Source organism: Sciurus carolinensis, chromosome 4 (genome assembly GCF_902686445.1).
Source record: "Sciurus carolinensis chromosome 4, mSciCar1.2, whole genome shotgun sequence".
Taxonomy (NCBI): Eukaryota; Metazoa; Chordata; class Mammalia; order Rodentia; family Sciuridae; genus Sciurus; species Sciurus carolinensis.
Window position 1 is genome coordinate 174045453 of NC_062216.1, and position 26828 is coordinate 174072280.

General features: G+C 51.3%; 1 protein-coding gene across 3 annotated transcripts in view; it reads left to right on the plus strand.

Annotated features, from left to right (window-relative positions):
* Tbc1d22a (TBC1 domain family member 22A) overlaps positions 1-26828 on the plus strand; it is a 338112-nt gene that overhangs the window by 207383 nt on the left and 103901 nt on the right. For all 3 annotated transcript variants that reach the window (XM_047549403.1, XM_047549401.1, XM_047549404.1), the window contains one exon: positions 2304-2379. In XM_047549403.1, the coding sequence (XP_047405359.1) occupies positions 2304-2379 (76 nt within the window). The remainder of the gene's footprint in view (positions 1-2303; positions 2380-26828) is intronic.

Sequence of the window (26828 nt, forward strand, 5' to 3'; positions counted from 1 at the left end):
GAGCAGGTGGGAAGATGCAACTCATCTTGGTTTTTGCCCTTGTAGAGGTGTCAGTTTGGAATCCTGGGCCTGTTACTTGAAATCCAGAGGGAAGATATCTCCTATCCAAGGGGCAGGCCTGACTGTTCCTTTCCACTCCTGGGGTCTGAAGTGCCTTGTGGCTATTTTTAGTTTTGTGTGTGTGTGATGGACAGACTGAAAAGAGGTGCTGTCAGATGCAGTGTGTGCTTTTCACATTGGACTTTTGGTCTTGGAAACTGCTGTGGCCTGACGTCCTCAGCCCACCTAGGCCTCCCTGGAAAGGCTCCCGCTGCCAGACTCAGGAGCTGGGGTACTGTGAGTGCTCTTACCAAGTCCTGCAGGGCCTCCTGGGGGCTGATTCCTCTGCCCTGGCTCAGCTGTGCTTCCTCCCTGTCTGGACGTTACAAACCCTGTGGTCTTCTCCCTGACAACATGGGATGTCTGCGTGGTTGGCAGCTCCAGGACCCCGCCTCCAGCGATGCTGTTCTCCCAAGTGTTCTTCATCCTGGCCTATCGGCAAGGAGCATCAGCTGCGGATCAGGCCCTGCGCTTGCTCCTGAGTGCTGGTGGAAAGTGGCAGCTGCCCCCGTGCTACCAGTGCAGACTGCCCTGCGAAGCTAGCAACTCCTTCCTGCCCCGCGCACGTGGACACCTGGTGCCCTCGAGAGCACGGCCACACCCACGGTCTTCAGGGCCACAGGGACTCTGCTCGTTGTGATCAAGCGCTTACCTGAGCAGACCTGAGCCTGTCTGTCCAGACCAAGGCCACGTTGTCTCTGGCCTTGCTGAGCTGGGGCGTGGCTTCCCATGCTGTGGCTCATGTGGCCCTCTCCAGCGTCGCTGTGTGAGGACAAAGCTGCTGTGGACTATCGTCTGCAGTGCTGTCAGGCCAAAGGTCCTGCCACTGGTGAGGGTTCAGAGCCTGGAGCACCCCGGAATCCTAGGTTCACTAGGGTGGCTCTTGATCTTTTTATTTCTTAGTGGGTCTTAGTGGCCCCCATAAAGTACATCTTTTAAACCTCTTACATTAGCTTTTCATAGCAATGACTGCTGTAGCAAATGACTCTAGATTTATGATTTAAAAGAATAGATTTGTTACCTCAGGTCTGGGGTCAGAGATCTGATTGAGGCCTATCAGTGTCTGTGGGACCATTTGCCTCCTCGAGCCCCCATGTCCCAGCCTCTCAGCCCCTCCTCAGAGCCATGGTGGCAGTGGATCCTTCTAGGATCCCTACTCTGACGCTCCCCCCGTCTTCCCTCCCACCTGTAGAACCCTGTTTTCCAGGGTCCCCAGGGGTCAGGATGAGTTCCCGCTGTTTGGTCCCTGGAGCCTTAGTTCCCCTGCCATGTGTGGTGTCACGCCCCTGCGTCCCAAGTGGGTACACGGCAGTCGCCCTGCCTCGCACACTGGCCAGTCTGCACTGAGTCTGCTGCTGCACCAGTGCTGTTGGACCCTGTGCGCTGGTGAGGCACCGAGGGGAGTCTCTGTGTTGTGTCCCCATGTCATCCCACGCAGGGCCAGTGTTCTTTCTGTCCTCCCCTAGCTGCTGGCTTGTGCCCATAGCTGCTGACTGCCGCGGCCACGGAGGGCCTGCTGTGTCTTGAACCTTCTTCCACATGCCACCCGCAGTGTTTTCTTGAGGCCTTGGAGCAGTGTTAGAGTAGATGGTGAGGCAGGAGCCCAGAGAGGGCAAGCCACTTGTAACGCAAGCAGCTCCTAAGTAACAGAGTTGGCCCCCGTGCCAGCTCCAGCTTGAAACTGACCCTCCCTCCATGCAGCTCTCCCTGCCAGGATTGTGAACTTCTCCTGAGTGCACCCACTACTCCCTGGCTCGGGAAGTGACCGTGCCATCACATTCTGATTGTCATGGATGCTGGCACGTCAGCATCAGGCAGTTTTACCACTTCCCATTGTTGCCCCTGGCAGGCTGAGTGTGTACTGTTCTGGTGCCAGGGAGGTGCTCATCCCCGTAGAAGGTCCTGCTGGATGAGCTATACATTAAATTGCTTGTTCATTGAAATGTGAACATCTTACATTCACATAGCCACGCACCCTTCTGTATTCCAGAGGTGCGCGCCCTCCAAGGTCCAGCACGCAGCTTCCCTTCAGAGGAGGTGCTGCGTGCCCTGCCTTATCCATTTCTTGGTTAAAGTCTGGTGGTTTATGAATCGGCGAGGTCGTAAAGCATTCTCTACTGTGAAGTTACTTCAACTGCTCGTTTCCTTTTTGGAAACTCAGTTTTATTTTATATGCAGATGATACCCATTTTTTTCCCCCCTAGGACAACTACACCTTTGCCCAACCTGGGATTCAAATGAAAGTGAAGATGTTGGAAGAACTCGTGAGCCGGATCGATGGTGAGCTGACTTCCTAGAAGCTCCTCTTCGAGGGTGGGGCGAGGCCTGGTGGAAGGCTTGGGGAGGCAGTTTGGGCCTCGGTGGGAAGGGATGTGGTGGCACCCAGGCCTGCCGGGGCTCATCCCTGTGAATCCTTTGAGCAACCTGCCCCTCCACTTTTACTCAGCGATGATCAGGATTCAGGCAGTGTGGCAGGAAGGCCATGAGTGCCTTGCGTGCAGGCAGCCCTTGCTCCTTGTTCAGCTGGGCACTGTCGTCATCTGCACACAGAGTGGCTGTTTATGGCTGTCCTTTGGCACTCTCTTTCCTGGCTGTGTGCATCATTTTGCTATCAAGGAAGTTAGAATAATGTCTCCATGGAATCCAATTAATTACCAAGTCTAGAAATAACATCTTTAATATTATAGAAAAATTATAGTGTGTTCTCTGGCAATTTTAGATTATGCTTCCATATTTAAGTGGGGGCTTCAAATACTTTTTACCTTCATCCTTCAAGTAATTCCCCCTGTGATGTGCTGACTGTCATATTGCACTAGCAGAGTTTAATTAAATGAAAGTTGAGAGATAATGCTGCCCGTTCCAGGCGTATTCTCCTGATAGTTTGTTAAATTAATGAACAGAGCATTAACAAAGTGATGCCAAGCAGAACCAGGCATACGTGTGACACCAGCCGGCCGTGGTGAGGGGCACAGGAGACTCAGGCTTCCACAAAGCATCCCAAGTGAGCCTGGCAGACCAGCTCACTGAATGTAGAGAAATTGTACTTTGTTTGAAACTTAGATGTGGCAGTTTGACTTGTGAGCACATGCAGGTGCCCTCGCTGGACCTGCTGCAGAGAAACCTGTCATCGCAGGCTTCCGAGGGAAGCCACTGAATGGCATTATAAAGTGGAGCCATGCAAATTATAAACTCCATTCTGTTTCCTGATTGAATCTGATTTTCAGCTCTGTGTCTGATGGTTATTGCCTCATTTCCATATTATGAAGTCTTATACAGTTCTTCCAATGATACTTTATTTGATTCAGTGTTATATTTAGGTACTTTTCAACCTGTCTCTTCAAAATACTGCTTTTTTGCCTCTGTCAGTACATTATGTTCATACGTTGTACACGCACAGTGAGATCGTGCTTGACTGTGCTTGGATTTTTTTCCCCCAACCGGCAGTTTCATGATGTTACTGTTCCATCTAGTTCTGTGAAATACGATTTGCAGTAGATGTGAATTACTCTTTCTTAGGAGGCTCTTCTTTTCCTCCTGTGCCCCTCAGAAGGCTTATTTTATATTTTCCTGGAGGTTAGAGAGCTGTGACCAGTGCTCAGCTGCTCCAGTGCTGCACTTGGAGAAATATTTGAATTGATTTTCTCTTGTTCTATGGTTTAGAAAGAAGCAGTTTGCAGATTTGTTGGGAGGTTTGTTGAAAGAGTAGCAACAGCTGCTGAAGGAGCCCTGCCAGACCTGCCCTTCAGCAGTGTCTTCCAGCTCTGTGTGACTTTCTGAGAGTGGCACCTGCACCCTGCGCTCTTAAGGACCAGTCTTCACAGTGAGGAGGCTCTCTCTGTGACAGGCTGAGCTGTCTGACCTGTTACTTCCCGTTCTTCTGGTGGAACCTTGAAGAATTTCTGTGGTGGCCTCAACTCGAGGACACCACGCTGTTCCAGAAGGAAACCATGGAACCTGCAGCGGTGGCGCTGGCTGGAAAACCCCTGTCCCAGAGGGCCCCTGGAGGAGTCCCCAGCGTGGCTCTGCGAGACTGCTCCTTTGTGCGTCACTGTACTGGGAGGAGGAATCTAGGGGCTTGGGACCTTTTGGAAGATTTTATTAAGGGCAGAATATAGTAGGAAGAAAAAAAATGCTTTTTAAAAAGCCCACTGTGTCATTTCTGCATTTTCAGGGGAAGTCAGTATTTATTTTGGAAAATTTTGACCCTTTGGTGAGGGAAAAATGTTCATGGACTTGCTGGTGAAGAAAGGTGAGGGTTTCAGGCAGGTCCAGGTGGGAGGGCAAGCTGGAGGGGAGGCGTCAGGGCGGGGCTGCAGGCTGGGACTTCCATGGCAGCCAGGCTGCGCTCACAGACCTAGTGCACCTCAGGAGAGTGGAGGAGGGGCTGGGTTTGTGGCACTTGAGGTGCCGTCAGAACCTCACCTCACACGTTTTCCCTGTTCATTTGGCTTCTTGACCTGTTATCAAATGCAGTTTTTCTTTTCTTCTTTTAGAAGAAATGGAACACTTGGTGTTTTAGTCAGCTTTCTCACTGCTATGACCCGAAACCCGATGAGAACAATTTTAGAGGAGGAAAAGTTTATCTGGTGCTCACAGTTGCAGAGGTCTCAGTCCATAGACTGCCGACTCTGTAGCTGTAAGCCAGAGGTGAAGCAGAACATCATGGCAGAAGGGAATGGCAGAGGAAAGCAGCTCAGAACATCACACCAGGAAGCAGAGAGAGAGGAGGCCCAGCTCACAACATATAACCCCCAAAGGCACAGCTCCGTGACCCGCCTCCTCCAGCCATACCCTGCCAGTCTTCAGTTATCACCCAGTTAATCCCCATCACAGGTGGATCCACAGATTAGTCAAGGCTGGCATAACCCAGTCTCTTCACCTCTGAACTCTCTTGCATTATCTTCCGTGTGAGCTCTTGGGGGCACCTCACATCTGAACCATAACACCCCAGTAGAAACAACCCTTGTGATTTGGGGTGGTTCCAGCCCTCCTCCCTCCCTGACTTTTGAACTTCCCAGTTCCTCTGTGGTGGTCATGGTGGGTCAGATGTTTTGGGTCAAGGCTGTGCCCAGACCCAGTTGTTCAGGAAAACGCACACCAGCACCCTTCGATTCTGCAGTGCCACCTGCTGTCAGAATGGACTGGCCATGTGCCAAGGCATTGGGGTAAGTTAGATAGCTGCTGACGGTGCCGTGTGGCACGAAGATGTGGTTCTGCAGCAAAGTGCAGAACCAGGGGCTGCTCCTGGGCTGCGCAACTCCAGGGCCCTACGTGCAAAGGGGTGTGAGCGAGTGGGGGCCACGTAGCAGGAAGCAGGTGTGCAGGTGTTGGTATGAACGCTGTGCCATTTCATTATGAGGGTGTTTCTCAAGTCCCTTTGCCCTCTGGTGCTTGTGCCTGCTGGTGCCCTTCTCCTCCTGTTTTCCTGTCTTTCTTGCCAGCAGTGACTTCCTCTGCTCTGGGGACCAGCATTCATTCCTGCCTAACCCTGTGCATGTTGTGTCTGCCTGTCTATGGCAGGTCAGACCTGAACCCTCATACCTAGCACGAGCACGTACCCTGGCTCCAGGCCTGCATCAGAGGTGTGCACTGGCAGACTTGGAGTGGCTGGTAAAGGATCACATTGTACTGTTGCTGTCAGTCAGGACAGGGCCAGTTATGCCGAAACCTCTCTGTTTCGGCAGCTTGAAGCGGTATTTGTTCCTCACTCGGCATGGCTGTTAAGGCCTGGGTGGGCCTGGGTTCTGTCCTGCCTTCACTCTGGCAGCAGGCTGAGGGAGCAGCACTGTCAAGAACGTTCTCGCCCAGGGTCTGTGCTGGAGGGAGACTGGCGCATGATGCCCACGTGGGTTTCATTGGCCAGCCTGAGGCCAGTGTTGGTGGGTGCTGCTGGTGAGCACCGTGGTCACCATCATAGAAAAGACTTCAGAGACAGCAGCATAAATCCAGAGTTTATACAAAATTTGATTCATTATTACAATGTTATCAAATATGTAAGTAGGGAAATTCTAAGGGCCTGATGTTTGTTCAGGAAGCATAATTTTTCTGAAAATTCCTGAAGTAAGGCTTATGGCTAAGTGGAATTAAATGACTAAAAATGAAATGTGTCTTATAGTGTGTCTTGTTTGTTTGTGTTGGGACATGTGTCAGACAGTGCCCTGGAAGACAGAGTTAGAGTACTGCCTGTACTGCCCCACCCGCCTGTCGTTTAACTCATGAGAGTGTGTGTAGTAGACATGGTGTTCATCTTAAGGTCACCTGCTTACAGTGTTTCATAAAACCAGCACTTGACACTGATTCCTTAGTGATTCACTGCCGCAACGATAAGTGCACGTTAACTCTCTTACCAGCACTCTGACTGGTAGAAATCCAACATAGAGAGCACACGGTGAGATTTTCACTCCTGTGACATCTCGAATGCTTATATATATTTGAATGTAAAATTTCACATTTTTTTGCGGGAAATCCTCATGATGTCCCTGTACATTTTGTGGTCATCATATCTGTTGTGCTAACGAGAACCTCCTGGGTCCTTCTGATTGTCCCTGAGGTAGAACTACCAGAGAAGAACTGGCCAGCTTCCAGCCCTGACTTTGCTGAAGGCTACAGCCAGAGCCCCTGTGTGGAGCCTGGGCCACTGCCCACCCTGGAAGCCCCACTTTGCACTCAGAGCCTTACGTTTTTGTGGCACTGATGAGTCTATGTAGATGAAGTATTTGCCACATGTTTTGATGAATGAAACCACGGAGAACTTAATTCAGTATTAAAAAAAGTATTTGGAAGCATTTGGCTTCAGCAGGTGTGTCTGGTCGTGTCCATTCTTGTTTTTTGTTCAGAAGACATAAAATCAGTGAAGGACTGCTTCACAGGTGAGAGGGCCCTGCAGGGGCGACTGTGGCTCCACCAGTGAGCTGCTAACTGTCTCTGGTGGCACAGGGACTGTGCGGCCTCAGGAGGGTGGACTGGACTGGTGCTGCTGGAGCCCTCCTGTTGTCTCGAACTTGGTCTGGGGCTCTGCCTCTAGCCCTTAGAGGGCACTCAAAGCTGAGAGGTGGTGGGGGTGAGGGCAGGGGGCTGGTGAAACTGTCCAGATGGCCAGTCTGAACTGGGGTCCTCAGCAGGTGGGATCCCAGCATTGATGCTGATGCCTGGGCTCCCTGAGGGCAGAATGGGCTTGCAGAAGTACACTTTCTTACTTTCCTTATTCAGCCTGTGCTTATGCTTGAAGTCTTTAGTGAGAAATAGGGATAATGCACCCTTCCGGCCTTCACCTTGCAACCCCAAGGCCTCTAAGGGTTCAGGTACCAGACTGAACAAAAGAAAGTACAGAGTGCCCAGTTGAATTTGAACTTTAGAGAAATGATGATCTCTTATTTATTTATTTTAGCGAAAGTACGAGTAGTCTGAGGAAAGGAGAGGGTGGCGCCTGCGTGGCCTCACCATATCGGAGCTGGAGCACCGCTGACCTGCCTCACAGCAGGCAGCCGCAGCCTGGGCTCTGGGCAGTCCTGCCTGACTGCATCTGTCTGTGTCGTGTGCTGGTCCAGTGTGAGGGCGTGGAAGTTACCACACATGAAGGGCTGGTGGTGCTGCCAGTGTGTTCCAAGGCTCGTGCAGTGTTGGCACCCTTATCTTATTGCCCAACCCTGGCAGGCAGCCATCTGAGGGGGAGGGTTGGGGCTTATTCTGACTCTGAGTGGCCTGGGTGGGACCTTGTTGAGCTGCAGGGGGTCCCTGGTCTGTCCCTGGCTCCTGAGACTGGCTCCTCTGTCAGTCACAGAGATGCCTGGTAGAGTGGATGACCTGGCCAAACCTGGGGGACAGGGGCAGCCATTGTTACTACTGACCTTTTACACTTTCTCCCTTAAGGAAGAATGCGCTGGATTTGTTACTGGAGAATAGTTTTACCTCTGTGTCTTAAATGGCTTTATCTACTTGTACAATTTCCCTTTCTTAGGCTTTTAATTCAGGTTAAATGTGATTTTAATGAAATTTTTCTGAAAGCTGTCATGGCTACATTGCGAGGTTAAAATTGACTTATTCTTTCAAGGTAGAATTCAGTTACAGCTAGTAAACTAGATTCAGCTTTATTACCGCCCAACTGAAAATATTTTTTATTACTCCTACAAGGTAAGTGGTTGGAGAGCAGAGCATCCATCAGTGGTCTGCTCTGCGTGGCTGCCTCCCCCGACCGGCACGCAGCCTCAGTAGGCCCTGGCATGGCCAATCTAACATGGAAACCATAGTTGTATTTCATTTTTGTCACTTGGACATGATGATTGGCAGTGCACATGTGTAATTGAGGTCCTGCTTGTTAGAAGCCCAACGGATGTTCTGGAAGGCTCCCTGTGCCAGTTCCAGCTGAATGCCCACGCCCTGGACTCCTTCCATCGCAGCCTTGTCCCCAGGCCTGTCTGCCTGTGGCAATCCCCATTGGATGTGGCTGTTCCCTGCTGTGACTGATGACTGCCCACTGGGGTCCTTTAAATGGCAAGTGTGGCTCAAAGGGCCACTTGCAACCTGAGGCATGAGGCACCCCAGTTGAGCACTCACTGTGGCAGGGGTGTTGTGAGTACCTCAAGTTAAGTTAATATAATGCACTCTCAATCGAATATCTAACTGGGCATCTTATTGCATCTTTGGGAAGAAGGGTGCAGAGGAAGTTCAGTGTAACCCGTAAAATCATATGTGAGGAATGTGTTCCTGGGTCCCACCTATTTGGAATATATTTTGTGTATATACAGGTCCACTCCTACTTCTGAACTTAGGTTGCTGCTGTAGCTGGGAATGTTGGTTAAGCAGCCAGTGCTGGTCAGGCTGTCCTCTGGTCTCTGTGCACATTCTGGTGTCTTTCCACAAGAGCCCATCAGGTGGTACCATGCCGTCCCCACACCAACAGTCCCGTCCCCTCTGGTTTCATTTCCCCGTAGCCTGTATGATCTGCAGGTTGTGCCCGGTGCTGTCCATCCTGGGATGGTACTGAACATGAGAATGCTCCCTAGCCCTTTTCCCCATGTGGGAGGCCGAGGAAGGCCTGTGGGTGAGGATCCTACATAGTTATGTCTCTGCCTCTCTGCTTCCTCAAGGAGGTCCCTCCTTCCTGAAGTTCACCAGCTATCAATAGATTATTCCATCAGATGGATTATTCTGCTGATGAGGTCAGAGTCCTCACTTCCTCAAACCCTGCCTCTGAGCACATGAGATTTGGGAAACTTTCTAGACCTAAACCATAATGACGTCTGAGAATTATCTTGCCTAATGGTAATGACCCTGTGAACTGTCCGACCTGTAGCCTGTCCTGCCCTACTTCCTGTGACCCCTTGATATGCCCTTCTACACGTCATTCTGGGTGTAGAGACTCTCCTGTTCACACGAGCCTTGATCTGAAGGTTCAGTCTTGGAATATTTCCCACACCCCGGAGTTGTTAGGGTGACCGAAGGAGGTGCCTTTGGAGTGCTTTGAGTTCTCTGCTCCTCTGGGCAACACTGACTCTAAGTTCTGACTTGGAGATGCCCCAGCCAGAGGACCCTGGAACTCTGGCCTGGCAACACCCCAGGGCCTGGGCTCTACCAGAGCAGAGCTTCTCTCTCGCCTGCTGCTCCACTAGCTTTTGTTTCAAATTCCTGTCCTAGAGCCTTATTTTCAGGTCCCATGTTGTTGTCTCAGGATCTGGGAGTCAGACTGCATCTGCATGCTGACTGGGGCCTGGGACAAGTCTGGCTCCTCCCTGGGCCTCAGCCTGTCCTGTCTCCCTGCTAGTCTTTTCTCCTCATGCCTCCTGGTGAAGCTCACTTAAACTAATTTTCAGTGATTCCTCTAGAGGAAGTGAGAGGGATTTTTTTTTTTTTTTTTAAATCTGAGGAGCAGCTTTCATCCTGCTTTTGGGCTAACAGTGTCCCAGGAGGATCTTGGGGCAAGTGACCTTCAGGTCAGCTCACACTTAAATCCTCTGCAGGACAGAGGATTGCACATTTTTAAGACCTTGCACTGATGGGTGGTTGGTCCGCGTCCTCTGGGGACATTCTGCCCTACATTAGAAGACAGGACACTGCTAGTCATGCCAAGAGGTCTTTGTCTAGCCTGCATTCAGCAGTCATAAAAGAGTGGCAGCCTGCGACCATTGACTGCCCACCCCGGCTCACTGCATGGTCTTTGGCTAATGTTACACGCCTGTCACAGTGTGCTGGGGGCCAGCAGGGCTCCCTGCTTCACTCTTGGCCAACCCCACGCAGCGGGTACAGCAGGGAAGGGCTTGCCCCCAGGGCTCTGACCACCAGTGTTAACTGCCCCACACTTTCTCTCTGGAACCCCGAGAGGTGCCGGGAGCGGGTTGGCAGAACCAGAATTGGCATTTTACCCTGGCTGCTCAAGCATGGCTGTGGCCACCTGAACATCATGAAGTGAAGCATGTGAGGCTGGGTGGTTCGGATCTCAGCCTCCTCTTCTTGGTGATGACATCTTTGTGACCCTCCATGCTGAGGGTGGCACTCAGGCTTATTTCCGAACTGAACCTAGTGAGTTGAACTGTAAGTGGAGGCTTCCAGATCAAGTGATCCTCCTGGAGAGTCTCAGTTTTGAACGGAGGCCATGGTCTGGGTTTGGAATGATTCCCAGATCGCTTCTGCTCATGGCTACAAGTTGTGGAGAAGGTGTGAGCATTTTCATCCCTCACCATGAGGAGCACAGGACAGGTGGTGGCACCTGCAGGTGGGCATGTCCATGCCAGGGCGGGCTGGGCAAAGGCAGTTCACTGTCATGTGGGTCCTTCACCTTCCCATGTTGCCACCATTGGCCCTTTTGTGCAACCTTTGGTCCCACGCACTGGAGACCACATCTTTCCATCCCTGTCCCCTGTTCAGAGGTACACCTGTGGTGGCCCCCGGGCCGCTTACTTGCCCCGCTGCGGTCTGGGTGGGTTCTCCCTCAGTGAGGGGGCTGGCCCACACTCTGGCTCCGGGGTCCAGGCCTTGCTTAGCAGTCGTGCGTCCCTCTCCACTGTGCTCGGGTCTTCTTTGCCAAGACCCTTGGTGTGTGACGGAGGATGGGGCAGGGGCTGCAGCCAGACTTTGGGCAGGACAGTCCCTCCAGTGCTGTCAGCAAGGACCAGGCTGGAGACATGGTGGTGTTGAGGCAGAGGGGATGGTGTAGGTGTGGGGATGGAAGACCTCCCTGGATCCTGGCCTCCCCTGTGAGGAGAGAGGCCCAGAGCTGCCCCATAAACAGGGCCTGAGGCACTCTGAGGCCCCCTCCCATTTCCACCTGGACCTTGTCCCACTGGGACTGTGACAAATAAAGGTGTTATTTCAGTATAACCTACCTCAGCCAAGTCTGCTCTAAGGGGGACTGTGGGGTCAGGCCCAGGACCTCTAGGTCCCTGAGCCTGGTGAAGCCACAGCCTGACTCTGTGTCTTGGCCTGAGCCAGAGCCATGACACAGACACCTTAGCTCCTGGTTTGGGAACTGCTGCCCTCCTGAGCTGAGCTGCGGTTCTGACATGTGTTCTCCATATGGAGGGGTTGCAGGTCTGGACCGGTCCCTGAGGCCCAGGGGTTCTGGAACCCACCCCTGGTTCTTCTCCAATACCTTTGCCAGGTGGAGTCTAGACTGCACAGACTTGCAGTTAGTTAAGGGAGGGAGAAAGGGTCAGTGAACTGGGATGACACCATTCAGCCCTTTCATGTCTTCTTAAGCCATCCTGCCATAGAGGACCTTGGTGGTCTCCACTGAACAGCATACACCCTTCATGTGTGTAGCAGGAGTTAGTGGGCACCCAGCCAAATGTGGGCACCTGGGAAGGGGGCGGCTCCCACCACACGCACTGCTGCCTGAGCGTCCCACATCCCGTGGTCTGCTGAACCACTTGCATCCTTTGCCGTGTTCTCTCCTCACAGCGACTGTGGGGTCAGAAGTGATGACTGGCGGGAGACTGAGACTTGCCAGAGTACACATGTGGAGGCTGGGGTGGGATTTGAATCTCCAGCCAGGGCTCCTGTGTGACCCTGTTGGCAGGGGCCTCCCTCTACCTGTGGCTGCATGGCCTCCAGCCCCCACCGTGCTCTGCTAAGGAGCCTCTTCTCTTGGTGTCCCTCCTTGGAGCACGCTCCAGCCATGAGCAGAGAGCTGCCCTCTTGCTGTGCCTGCCTGATGGCCAAGGCTGTGCTGAGGGCTTGTGCGAGCAGCTGGTGTGCACACAGCTGGCAGGAAGCAGGAGCAGCGCAGGCTCGGGCACTTGTGTCATGACTCATTACTTGGTTCTGGGGGCCGTGGTGCTGTGCCCATGAGAACAGGTGGGGCCCACGTGTTGTCTCAGGCTGGATGTGGTAATGGACACAGAGCTGCTGTTAGGGTCATGTGCCATGTGTCCCCAACAAGTGACAGGCTGTGACTGGACATGGGGCTTGGGGCGCATGAGCCTGGTGACTTTGAGTTAGGCTGCAATTCCCGGCACTGGCTCCTGGGAAGCCTGGGATGGCCACATGGGGTAGCTCCTGGGGCCTGAGGTACTCTCCTCACCTGATTTGTGCAGGGCATTTCCAGAACAAAGAATGCCTTCAGCTCCCTGTGAAATGTTTGAATTGCGGATGTGGAGAACACCCAGACCCACCCCATGTTACTCTGGGACTGCCCTCCTGACTCTGATTTCCAGGATTCTTGCAGCTCATCTCGGATCTGTAACTTCCTGTGTGGTGATCTTGCCCTCTCTTCTCCCACTGTGTGGGTGTGAAGACAGCTGCAGAAGCAACTGCATCTTGTCTTGGGTCACGTGTAATCATTATTATAGGACAGTTTACCATGTGGTATTGATGTGGGATATTTTGCTGTCATCCACCCACTGACTGAAGCAGCTGGACAACCAGGGATGTGTGTGGACCCACCAGATAGAAAGGCTTACAGAGCAAGGAAATCCAGCATCTGTGGCCTCCTGTCATGCTGGGGTGGCCGTAGCCAGGTAGGAAAGCAGGAGACCTCCTCAGAGTAGCCTGGTCTTTGCAGCATGTTGGGATCTTGTCCTTATGCTGCCCTTGTAGCCTGGCCACCAGAACAAGCCCCAAGCAGGCCCAGGCAGGGAACCCGGGCTTTTCCCCATGGCATCGTCCTCCCTCCAGTCCTAGGGAGCAGCAGGCTTTACTTCCTGCTGCCCGAATCCAGCCTCTGCTGTCCTCTCCACACTTCATGTGTCCCCTTGTGTTGGCAAAGGGTTGAACTAGGAGTCCCTGAAAAGCCACAGCATATTTGCCGGGCCCTGTCCCTAGCTGCTACCCATGGGCCCAACCCTTCCCAGTGCTACAAGGCTTTCCTGGGTTGCTAGAATTGCGGGGACTTCCACACTGGGCACCAGTGCCCTCAAGTCCTGAGTGTATCCCTGTCTTGGCCCTGGGAACCCTGGATGGGCTGCTGGCAGGCTCCTAGTGCCTACTGACCTGCAGAGCAGCCCAGACCTGCGGTGGGTGCAGGCATCCTGATGGCACATGCTTAGTGCTCCTGCCCAGTTTGCCCTCTCATGCTGTGGTGGCCTGTGACAGGCCCATCTGTCCTGGAGCTGCTCAGGCTCCCTCAAGCTGACCTCAGGATGCTCACTCGGGAGTTCTGAGCATAGCCCTTGCTGCAGTCTGTGGTACAGATGTCCTGAGAAGCCCTCAGTCCAGGGCTGTGTCAGGAGGGCAGTGAATGTCCAGAGAGCCTGGCTGCTTTGCCTGGACACACCCTTATCCACGTGGATCCACAACTGCTGTCCCGAGGCTTCTCCAGGAGCACGGTGAGGAATAGCCCCTCTGCAGAGGATCCAGGAGCGCCCAGGCTCTGCCCCCCTGCTTCTGACCCCCATGGAGCTGCCTGCCTGGGGCTGCTCTGCCCCCAGGTGCAGCCACTTTGATTCCAAGAGGCTCTTCCTAGGATTTGCTCCTGCAGAAGCCCAGAGAAGGTCTCCTTGCCACCAGAGTGGGATGAGCCGTGGAGTTGCAGGGCCAGCCTCTGGCCACCTCATCATCTACTGTCCTGCAGGCCATAGAGCAGAGTGTGGCTTGTGCTGCCCTCTTCTCCCCGCCTCCTGGTCTGTACAGTTCTCGTCCCGACTTCAGGGTTCTGCATGTTCTGTGTGTGCACAACAGTGCCTGTGGTCCTAGCTGCCTCCCAGCAGCAGCCTGTGGAAGAGAACAGCAGTGAGCAGGACCTGAGCTGCAGGAGCCTTGGGACACTGTCCTGTTAAACTTCATGAGGCCGATGAGCACCCAGAAAGGCTTGTGCCACAAAAGGAGACTGGGATGGGGACAGGAGGTGGTTTGTATAGCTCATTTCTAGAGAGGGAGCAGAGGGGTAGTGCACTCTGGATTGGCCTACTGGGAACTAGAGGCCTGGCCTGCAGAGAGAGCTTGGGGTGTGAGGGTCTTGCCACTATGGCAGAGCCAGGGTGGGGCCGTGAGTCCCTGAGGAGTGGGCGGAGTGAGGTTTACTGTTACCCCAGTGCACTGTCACTCAAATCAGGACTTCTCTCTCCATGGCGTGGCACTGACCGTCTATGGACTTGGCCCGATATCCCTGTGGTCCCAGGACCGTCCTTTGCAGCTAGAGTGTGCTTGTGTCGGGTCGCCCTGGCCTGCCAGCAGCCGTGCCTCGGCGTCTCTGTGCTCCATGACGGAGACATTGAAAGTGTCCTCCTGGTGTTCTTTTTCAGAGCCTCTGTCTGTCGTTTCCTGGTGATGGGGTGCAGGTGGCACAGTGTTGGGGGCTGACTTGCTGGCAGGGTGATATGTGTCACCTGCCAGCCCCTGCCGAGGCTCTTGGGGTCACTGGGAAGTTTTTATCAGTAGGTGTCCTGTGGGAAACCGAGGAGAAAGAAGCCTGCTGTCCCCCACAGACCTGTACACAGCCGACCCTTGTCCACGGCTGGTTTCTTCTGGAGGTGACCATGGCCCTGCTGGTTTCAGAGGCCTCGACAGCTGCCCCTCTGCCGTGAGGAGGCACTTCCCCTTCCCTCCAGGGACTCACCAGGTCTGAATGTGGGGTTCGTGTTTTTCAGAACAGTCACACAACTCACTGTCATAGAAGGCTTGAGGCTCCCCTGTCTCAGCACAAGCAGGGCGACTTCCAAGGCTACTTCCCATTGGGAAGGGGACAGCAGAGCAACTTGGGGTGGGTAGAGCGGCCTTTGTGAGGTCCAGTGAAGGGAGGGCTGTGGGAATGCCCGAGTGGACATGTGTCTGTGGGTGAAGTCAGACGAGGCCCCTCCAGGCCTGTTGCGTGGAGGGATGAGGGGCCCTGGCGCGGGACTCTGGACAGGCCCTCGTCTCCTGAGAGTCACAGAGCTGGTTGGCACTGCCAGTTGGCCGTGCTCAGTTTCCCAGGTTGCGAGGGTACAGAGCCAGTGGAGTCAGAACACACGAGCTTCCTGCAACAGACAGGAGCCAGAGCCCATGCCCCCCGCGGTTTGCACCCAGTGACAGGCCCTGTGGGGAAAGACTTCCCATTCTCTGGGGTGGATTTTAGTGCCGGGAAAGCAGGGATCCTGGTTCCTGTCTGAGTGGGGTAGGGGCCTCCCAGGTCTGTGACTGTGACGACAACAAGCAAAGTACTCCTCGCAGTGAAAGTCCTTGATCGACTCCAGATTTGAGGTACCTTCTGTCGACAGAAGTGCAAAAGCCAGGTGTCCGTGGCCTGGCTGCTGACTCTGCAGGTTTGCTGCAGGCCCCCTCTGGCCCCCTCAGCAACTGTGGGGTCTCTTGTAACCCCTGAAAGGGAAAGTTCCCGTGGTGAGTTACCTTCCAGGGAGCTCGGGTCTGGGGTGGCTTTCGCATCTCAGGGTCCTGTCATTTACTTGTCACTCCCCAAAGATGGGACAGGTATCTGACGGGCATAGTGGTTGGGGCCCCAGCCCCTGGGAGTGGTCTCGTGGAAGGACCCTGCTCTCTCAGCTCCCAGTTCCACTGCGGACAGTGGGTGTTGACGGTTAGGTTCTGGTCATAGGCCGGGCGGGCGACCTCGTGTTGCAGCTGTATGAGACCCTCTCCTGTGTTCTGCTGGATCCACTGTGTGTGTCAGTGCTGTGGAGCTGTGCTGGGTGCACACATGGCCTCCTGACATCTCCATCTGATGTTTCAGATCGTTTCTTGCAGTGACTCCAGGTGGTACATGCAGAGTACAGGTCTGCACATTTTAGCTGAATCAGAGGAAACCGTCAGTGCTGGACCCCTTGTCATTCGTTTATGCTACCTCCTCTCTTTGCTTTGGTTCTTCTCTCCTGCCTCCTGGAACAGTTCCTCTGCTTGTCCAGCTCCCCACTCCCTTGGACCTGCTGTGCGCATTTGTGTGTATGATCACTGTCAGTGGAAAGTGAATGGCCACTTTGCACGGGCTGCTGGCTACCATGTGGGCACCAGGGTCATTAGGCGTGGGCTCTAAAGATGCTTAAACTACATTGCCTCCAGTGTGTCGCTCATCATTGGCAGTGGCTCCTGGTGCTGACTGTGCTGAGTGGGAGGAAGTCAGAGGTGAGCGATTACACAGCAGCGTGTGCATGACCACTTGATCCTCGGGGCCCTTGGGTCTCGTGTGTCACATCTGGAGGCATCAAGTGGGTGGCGTATTCTGGATCCATCCTCTCTTCCCTCTGCGCCTCCTCCTCGTGTCTCAGCACGAGTGTGCTGGCAAACACGGACATGGCTGCCCATGTCCCGGAGGGGCTGCTCAGAGATAACGTCAAGCCTCCGAGGGGTTTCGGGTGGTGCACTGACAGTCCTCTGGATCACCCTGGTGATTCCATCTGGACCGGGTGTCCCTGCTGCTCACCACTTAGTGCAGGGGTGTCACTCTGGGTCATGAGGGTGCAGGGAGAGCTGGCACAGGCAGTGTTGTGGAGCCAGTGGTGTGCGTGTCTTCCCAACTGCACTCAGGACCATCTTTGGTGATGTTAAATCACCATGCGATATTGGAGGGGTCTTTATCCCACAGAAATTTGCAAATGCTGCAAGTCACGGCCTCTTCCCTAGAGCGCTGGTTGTTAAACACTTGCCAGCTCACTACTGATGTTGGAGAAGACAGCAAGTAAGGACCGTGAGTCTTCACTTTGTGGAGAGTCGTGCAAGGATTTTAAGTGTACAGGAAGTCATCAGGGTTGTGTCAGGAAAGTGGAATAATGTGTTGTGGTAAGTCCCTTCTTTTCTGCAGAAGATCCCTATGGATAGTACTCTTATATATATATATTCTGTGCTTTTACCTCTACATACAGACCTATGAGAAAGTTAATGTGTACAATAGCATAATTTGTATGTATAAATGGATACACTGGACAAAGAGAACAAGAAGGCATCAGAGTCCATCATGCTACTCAGAACAGCAGCTTGATACTTAGAAGTTGTGTTAGGTACTCCGACTTCCCCTGGAGAGACCTCCTCCAGCTCAGCTGTCGACGGGACTGTCTCAGGGCTTTCTTGCCCACAGCGAGGTGGTCCGAGGCTTGCCAGTTGCATGCACTCTTTTAGCTAGGAGTGTTTTTCTGTGTCCTTTCCTGTTTGCTAGAGAAACCTGTTGGTGAGGCACTGTCAGGCAGGCTGAGCATCCCTTCCTCCTGTGACTGCAGCTCTGCAAGACTGCAAGACTCACGCTGGAGTCTTGGGTTTGTCAGCCCTCTTCCTCCTCCTTGTTACGCTGCTAGAGGGAGAACAAGACTGCGGGGTTGGGCTTCCCTGATGCCACACCGAGTGCAGTGAGGGAACACAGTGGGCAGAGCCACTGGTCCCGCCTGCTGGTGTTCACACCGCTGTGTAAGTGCCTTTCCGGAAGTTCAGGGAACCTGTGACTTGAGCCTCATTCACGGGACTCATGGAATGTGGGGTGTCAATCCCATAATCACATCCCGTCACACCATCTTAGCAAGCTGGAATGAGACGGGTCCCTCTTGCTCCTGAAACAAGTAGTTAATTGGAGAGACCTACGAGACCAGGAGGAGTGGGCCCTCAGTCACGTAGCTGCAGGGAGGTGGATTCTGCCCATAGCTGGAATGAGCATGGAAACAGGCGTTCCCTAGTCAGGCCTCCAGGTGAGAACTCCGCCTGGCCTGCAGCTTTGTGGAGCGCCAAGCAGAGGAACCAGCCTGACCCACCTGGACTAGGCCTGCAGAGACTGAAGACATGTGTTCATGTTGTGTTAAGCTGCCAAGGTTGTGGTAAGTGATAACAGAGCAACAGAGGACCAGCATGGTGTGCAGCGAACAGATAAAGGCAGAGCCCGTTTCTCTTTGCATCCGGCTGTGGGTTCATCTAGCAGTGCGGTGGTCTGCTCTCCATACACAGCTGCAGCCTTCTCCTGTCCACTTTGCTCCCATTGCTGGTGGCAAGGGCTGCTTGCCATGCACACGTGAGCCTGAAAGGAGCCTCCCAGCTCACCACTCACTTGCATGATGCTGTTTCAGAGAACAGTAGCCATTGTGATTAAAAAAAAATGTGAACCTGCAGTTCATTTAGACCTGATCAGGGAAATGAGCTTCAGTGTTGGGAACTGCACCCGCTTCCCGTTGGTGTTGATTGAAGAATCCCTGAGCAAGGAAGGTTCAGGTTTGGCGAGAGCCTGCACTGCTGAAGTGTATTTGGTGTTTTCAGGGACCATATTTACTCTGTTGCTTGAATCAGCTAAAACACTGGATAAAACCGTGGAACCCTCCTAGTCTTTGAGATCTGAGACTTGAGGCAGAGTGACCCTGAGAGGAGAACAGTTCAAATGGGCGCCATGGTGGACAAATTCAATGCCTGGAGAGCGTCTGCAGGCAGAACAACAGGAACCCTGCATTTAAACAGAGCTCAGCATCTGGGGAAGCCAAGGGCCCTGGGGTTTGTGGGAAGAGGCTGATGGAGGAGAAGAGCACAGAGAGAGTGCATGCTCTGCAGGTCTTTGCAAGGATCAAGCTGAGCACTGATTCACACCTGTACCCAAGTGACCACTCAGCTGGGGAAGAACTACTTGAAATGACCAGAACCAAGCCCTCGGACCCTCACAGAGTGGGGAGTGCATCTGTCCTGAAGGCCAGAGGACACTTTACAAGTCATAGGCATTGCTCAGAAAGTTTGCTCAGCACTCGGGTATGTAAACCAAAACTAAATATCTCTCTACCCCAAAACTTGAAGGCAGGATCCCACATAATTAAACTATTCATAAGTAACTCAACTGCATCTTAATGAAAGGTTCAAAAATATTTATAGGAATATGAAAAATATTGAGTACCCAGCAAGGAAAAAACCTATAGTATCTTGCATCTAACGTCATCGTCAGGCATGCAAAGATGCAGAAAATTAAAACAGAAAAAGCATTAATCATGACTGACCTGGGAATGGCATGGTGTGAGACTTGTGGGTGACATTAGAGTTGTTATAATTGTATCCCAAATGTTCAAAATCTAGAGACACAGTGAACATGTGAAGTCGGCATGGAAGATGTCTAAATGATCTAAATTGAACGCACAGCGATAAAACTACAGTGAAATGAGACAGAAACACTGTATGGGATTATCAGCAGATTAGACTTTGTAGAAGAAAAGGTTTGTGAACCTGCAGGCACAGCAATAAAAGCCATTCAAAATGAAAGAGGAAAAGGATAAAACAACAAGATCACAGTCTGCAGACTGCGGGACGGTTCGGGCAGCTTACGTACGTGTGGTTGGTGTGTCCTGTGGGGGAAACAGAGAATACACTGGGAGAATACGTTAGAGAAGATCGGTGAAGCTGTCCATTTGTAGCAGCAAGGACGTGACTGGAAACCAGGCGTGAAGTGGGAAGAGACTCAGGCCTCTGCCTCATAGTCACACTGCTGCAGTGCACGCTTGAGGTGAAGGTCTGAAGGAGCCGGAGGAGAGGAGGGCGCGTGTGGGGAAGGGTGGCAGCAGGTTTCTCCTCACAGACAGTTCAGGCAGGGGACAGTGGGGCAGCTCTGTGAACTGCTGGAGGAGAATACCTGAGCGTGTTAGCAGGCAAGCGTATCCTCAGAGACGCAGGTGAAAGAAATGCATTTGTAGATGTAAGAAAGCTAGAAGAAGCCACCAGGAGGCCAGGATATCTGCCCTACAGAAATCCAGCAGGAAGCTTGGAGTTAGCAGGAGCTGACCCCAGGAGAAACTCAGATCTTCTGCACAAAGACCGAGAGTGCCAGAACCTGCAGCCACATCAGTGCTTTCAAATACTTTTTCTTATTGCTTAAATCTCTTTTAAAAATAATCAGAAGGTCAAAGCAACAGTAATACAGTAAGAGCTCTGTGGTGGGGTTGTAAGGTGATCGAGTGAAGCAGGCGACCACAGCACTGATGCAGGCGGGAGGGACAAGTGCTGCCAGGTTCCTGGTGTGTGTGTGGAGGTGCAGGAGCACCACTGACCCGGGCGTGGTCCGGGAGATGCTGCTGCCCACCCAGAGCCACCAGGCAGCAGGCGAAGCGCCAGCATGGGTGGAGTGGCATCATCCAGGACGCACTTGCTGTGAGGAGGGCAGGAAGTGGGCAGGGAGCAGACGTGCCACGTGGAGCCTGGATAGGACCACCCCTTTCCTTCTGCTGCGAGGCTGAGTGCATCCCGGGTGATGGACAAGCCCTCCAGTCACAAGGCAGGTCTTGTCAATTGGATCACTATGCAGGACCCACCTATGTTCTCCATGCATCTTGAATGTGAAGACACAAATGATTTGATGGTAAAATGGTGGGCAGAGTTACTCCATGCTGACACCTGTCTGAGTAAAGCTAGAGTAATGTCAGAGTAGATTTCAGAACAAAGAGTATTAGAGACAAAGTGTCGGTTCACGTAGTAAAGGGGTTAATTTAAGCAGTCGGCAATAGCAACCCCGAGTGTTAATGCGTCTAACGAAGGCGTTTCAGAGCCACACCGCAAACTCTAGTAAAGCTGCCACAAGAAATGGATGCACGATCCTAGTTGGAGGTTTCAGTTTTTTCAATAAGCAATAAAACAGAATCAGCAAGGATATAGGAAACCTGAAGAACAGTTCCAACAAGCTCGACTTAGTTGACTTTCGTGGAAAATTCTAAGAATGTTCATTCTTTAAAAATTATTTTGTACATGTAAGATAGACCAATTTTTTGACCATGTTTTGAATCTAAAGGACTCAAGAAATAGGAGGTATGTTCTCTGAGCACAGCACAAATAAAGTAGAAATCAGCAAGGTAGCTAGATAACCAAATATTTCTAAACTAACATACTTTTAAGTAGCCCATTGATTGCAGGAAAAATCAGAAGGGAATTAGTATTTTAAATGACAATAAAATATATTTCAGAATTTGTGAAATGCAAATAAAGTGATATTTAGAGGGAAGTTGATGGTACTGATTGTATTTGAGAAACCAGAGGTGTCTTCAAATCAGTGACTTTGGGTTCTGTCTTAAAAAATTGGGGAAAGAGGATGAGACCAAGTTTTGTTTGTTTGTTTGTTTGTTTGTTTTAAGAAAATCAATAAATTGATAAATTTGTAGTCAGACCTATCATGAAAAAATGGGAGAAGTCTCAGATTACCAAGATTAGGACTGTCAGAGTTAATATCATTACAAATTATACAGATAGTAAGAGGATAGAGGACTATCATTCACAATGTTATGCCAATTTGATAATTCTATGAAATAGGTATATTATTCAAAATACACAAACAGCTAGGCCAAGAAGAGAGATAATCTGAATATTCCCATATTTTAAAAAGAAATTGAATTAATCATTTAAAACCTTCCTTCAAGAAAGCTACTGGCACAGGTGATTTCACATTTAACAAAACAATACTAACTCTACATGAAGTATTTAAAAATAAACAGGAGCGCATATTTTCCAGCACATTCTGTAAGACCAGCACTTTTCAGTTACACAAACCAAAGGCATTTTAAAAATGAGAATTACAGACTGGTACCCTTCACAAACATAGATGTAAAAATCCTGAACAGAAATTTTTTAGCAAATCAAATCCAACAGTATGTAAAATGAATAATATATCATTGTGACATGTGGTTTATCCCAGACTGCAAGGTTGATTTAACTGTTGAAAAAGCAATCAGTGGAGTTCATTACATTAACATATTAAAAAGAACAAACCCGTAAAAATCTTCTCAGTGTATACAGAAAGAAGCATTTGACAGAATCCAACACCCATGCCTAATGAGAGCTCTCAGTATACCAGGAATAGAACAGAACTTCCTGAGCTTGATGGGGGCATCTGCCAAACCTGCAGTCCAAGTCATACAAAGTGACATACATCTGACACTCTCCCCTGAGATAGGGAACGTGGCTCCACGCTCCTCCCCACTGCTGTTCAGCAGGTGCGCTGGGGCTCCCATCCGGTGCCGTGCAGCGAAAACAAGGAAATGAAAACAGACAAGCATCAGTGGCATCCAGACTGAAGAGCAAGAAGGAAAACTGACTTCATTTGCAATGGCATGAGCGTCTTTTTTAAAAAGCTGACGGCATCTACAAAAACCCACTAGAATGGAGAGTTTAGCAAGGTTTCAGGATACAGCATCGATATGCAAAAATAAATTGTGTTTCTGTTTATTCCAAGTGAGAAATTAGAAATTGAGGTTAATGGGCAGTACCACCTATAATGCATAAAATATGAAGAATTTGTGGAAATATGACCAGAGATGTAATAGATGTATACACTGAAAATTATAAACCATTGCTAAGAAGTCAGAGATGACCTGATGATGTCTATAGTCTGGAAAACTCAAGATTATTAAATACAGTTCTCCTAAGTTGATCACACATCCAGCTCAATCCCAGTGTGCTTTTCTACAGAAATCGAAAAGCCGATTTTCAATTCATACACAAACACCAGGTCCCTAGAATAGCTCAACAACAGTGAAGAGCCTGAACAACACAGAAGGAGTATCACCTCCCCCTCACCAAGAGTTATGAAGCTTTGAAGGCATTGACAGGTTGGCTGATGGAAGAGTTCAGAAATGGAGTGACAGTGTCATCCAGCGGGCACAGGAGAAGCACCACAGTAAAAGCATGTCTTCTGTGTCACATGTACGTGAAACAAATCATGCAGTTGCCACTGAACGTGGGTATGTCAAAGGAATTTGGATTTGAATATTGTACCATATTCCTAAAAAAAAATTACTTCAAAATGAATCAAAGATCTGTAATGTAAACCTGAAGTCATAAAACTTATACAGGAGGACCAAGTCCTTGTGAGCTTGACTTGGGTACTTGAGATTTCTTAGAATGGCACTGAAATCAGGGAACATTAAAAATGAGTTTGACAAATAAGCTGGAATTAATCATCCAAATCGAAATCTCTCTGACACTGTTGTCTTTCCCAGGACCATCACCCTAAGAGCTGGGGCAGTGCCAAGGCCCAGCCCCCCCGCCAGCTGTCCTTCAGCTCTCCCGTGGTCCACTTCACCCTCTGTCCATTCAGGGTGGACTGCAGATGTCCGTGGTGGGAACATCCTTGCTGTGGTGTGTGGAGCACAGCCAGTCACCTTTGAGCTTTGTGCAGCCAGGAGCAGCCCTGGAACCTGCATTCTTTTCTAAGGTTAGATTTGTTGCTGCTTCCTCATGAAAAGAGGCCTCTCTGGGAGGGGTTTGTCAAGAAGTTCATGGGCTCATCTGTGAAGTGAGGATGATTTACACCTCATTGCTTCAATTCCGTGTAGCTCGAGAAGAACTTGTATTTTAGATTATGGTACTGTCAAAAATATACCTTAATTCCTCTCTAGAGATGAAGGATTGCGTGCTGTGGTGTCAGACACCGTTCCTTACAACTTGCCAGGAGGTTTAATTCTATGCTGAGCTCATTACTGAGGTTTGGGAGTGAGTGGTGATGTCCTTCTCCTTGGGGCCTCTTCTGTGGTTCCTGGCTGCTTCAGTGTCTCTGTGGGCAGTTGACTGTGCCTTCTGGGTCTGACCCATCTTCGCCCCCATGTTGTGTTAAGAGGACAGCAGCCACATGGCATGACCCTGTGTTAAAATGAGCCTTGGAGAAGTGGTTTTGGAAGAATGCATTTGCAGTATGACTTCTGCTCTGTCATCTGTCAGGACCTCAGACCTTGGGGCCATTTAATGATGGCAGGAACATTCAGTGTGTGCCCACTTGGTGACCACAGTGTGATCCTGATGTCACTTGCCTGGATTGAGCATCAGACTCCCCAAGTTAAGGACTCAGCTGCCACAAGACTACTGCCCTCACCTCAGACACTGCTCTGGGACTGAATCCCCCAGGCCACCCACACTTCTGAGCAACTGGCTGTAAATCTAGTGTGTCCAAGAGCCCTGGGGTTGGATGATTGGTTGGAATGGCTCACAGAGCTCAGCAATGCTTTGCACTCGTGGGTACTGCTTTATTTTAAAGGGGTGGGTCAGGTGCACCAGACAAATGAGCAGGTCCACAGGACGGTCTGGAAGGGTCCTGGGGATGCCAAGCTCCTTCCTACTGTCACAGTGTTGGCCAGCCAGGAGGCTCCACACAGTTCCAGGCCCAGAGTTCCCGTGGGGTTCTGCTGTGTGGGCACAACAGTGCATTGTGGGTGTGTGGTGGAGCTCCATTGCCAGCTCCCCTCTACTCTTCAGGGGTCCAGCCATGCTTGGTCCCTCTGGTGACCAGATTCCCTCCTGGAGTTATCTGGAGCTCACCTGAGTTGCTCCATTATCTTTTAGTCACCCTGCCAGGATGCTGGGACTGAGGCCAGTCAAGTTCTTCTTTGTGTACCAGGAGCTGCTTCTGATCTGGTGTACCTGACCCCTGGCATCAGGCAGATGGCACATTTGCAGGGTGCAGGGTCACGGATGCACCTCCAGCTCCCTGGTCCTCAGTATATCACTTGGGTTGCAGTGACAGATGCAGCGCCTTTCCTTTGGCATGGAGGGCAGTCTCTCCGACTCTCCAGCATTGTGGCATCAGCTGCCTCCTGGGTTCTTGCTGTGAGAGTGAGGGCAAGGGGTTGGGATTCTTCTTTGCATCATCAGCACATTCCTGAATGGTGTTAAATTTTCTAAATAAATCTCACTTCCTGTTGATTTCCATTACAATTTTGAGGGAAAGAAGTTATTAAGAGGTCGCATGATCGTTATGATGTGCAGCGCTATGTGTTCACAGGCGAAGGGCCTCCTTTGGGCCTTGTGGATCAGCTGGTGTTAGTGCAAGAGCTGCCCTGGAGGTGTGGTTTCCTGAGACAAGTCATACTCCAGGAGTATCACCAAGTGTGGCCGAGCTTCAGAACTTGCCCAGATGCCACCTTATGTTCACTGAATTTTGCCTATCAGCTTCTGGTCCACGGGACACAGGTGCCCCCTTCCTTGGTTGCTATGACTGCTGGCTGTTGGTCTGAAATAGCAGGTGCTCCCCTCTGGGTGGGAGTTTGGAGAGCCAGCAGGCCAAAGTTGCTGTTCCTGGCACAGCTGGGTCTGGGCCACCCCTATTCTTGCTCTTGTGGATTGTCTGGAGTGTTCCCCACCGCAGCCCCCACCACTGTTTGACTTGTTGACGTCTGTGAAGCAGAGTCCTGCAGGCAGCTACAGAGGTGCTGCGGGCTGGTACTGTTTGTCTGTGGTTGGTGTAGTAGAGGGCTGACTGAGAGGAGGCTTGCCTGATGGCTTGGCCGGTGTTTGCTGAGCTCAGCACCTCCAGCATGGATTTCCTAGGCTGGGCCCCAGCATTGCCTCCGTGGTTTCCTGGTTCAGCCTGGAGAGCCAGGTGGGGGCAGCCTGTGCAGTGGCCTCAGACTCAGTTCCTCGTCCTGCCTGCCCACCTTGCCCTGGTCCTCCAGCTGCCAGGTGTGGCAGCCTCTCTTTGGGGCCTGACTTGTCTCAGCTGTTTAAGGTTGACCTGTACCACATCCTGCCACGAGGGGACAGGTGGGCTCAGACCAAGAGATTCTCGGCTGTGAGGAGGCCCCGTGCTCACTGCCAGCTCGCTCTTGTTCTCTTTTAAAACTGATTGGAGAAGTCGTGCCCCCAGTTCAAAGCCTCTTACTCTGGGCTTACACCTGGCCCAGTGCAAGTGTGGTGCATTCACGGCTGTTCTCTGCTCCTTCAGAGGCTGGAAGCGCTTCTTGGGTATCTGACGTGTGCGTGATTATGCCTGGTCTTTAGGTAGATAAATCCGAGTAGTGTCTGATTTTGCGTCAGCCAGGTCGATAGAATCATGTCTTTTCCTTTATAGCATAAATCCTGGGACAGAGTGCCCTTTCAATCAAGAAGAGATGTTTTCATAGGATTCATTTGTAGGTTTGCTGTTGACATCACTATGGAAACTGCTGAGCAGACACCATGGTCCCCTTTCCTGCCCCAATGGGACCAGGACCTTCCTGGTGACTTCCCAGCACACCTTGCCCTGGCACACAGGGCATTGTGGGGAAGTCTTTTCAGCCTGAAAGATGACAGTAATTACATCTGCCTGCTCACTCATTATACGACACCCTTATTTCCAGTGAAATGGAAATTTCAGTTTCAGAATTATTGCTAACCAAATTACCTTTATCAGTGAAAGAGCATCTGCTCACAATTACTTATAAAATGGAAAAAATGAATCTTTTCAGCATATACATTCACAGTTCTGATGTGTATAAATTGAAAGTCACGCCTGGAGTTTAGCAGTCCGTTTTTCACCCTGTTCAACACGGGAGGCAGCCCTGCGAGAAATTCATCATGCACATTAGAGGGTGGCTGAAGAGGGGCCGGTCTACTTTGTCACTCTTCCTTACCTGCTTCCACAGAAGCTGGTAACCAGTGAAAAATGGCCACCTGCCCATGAACAAGGACACTCT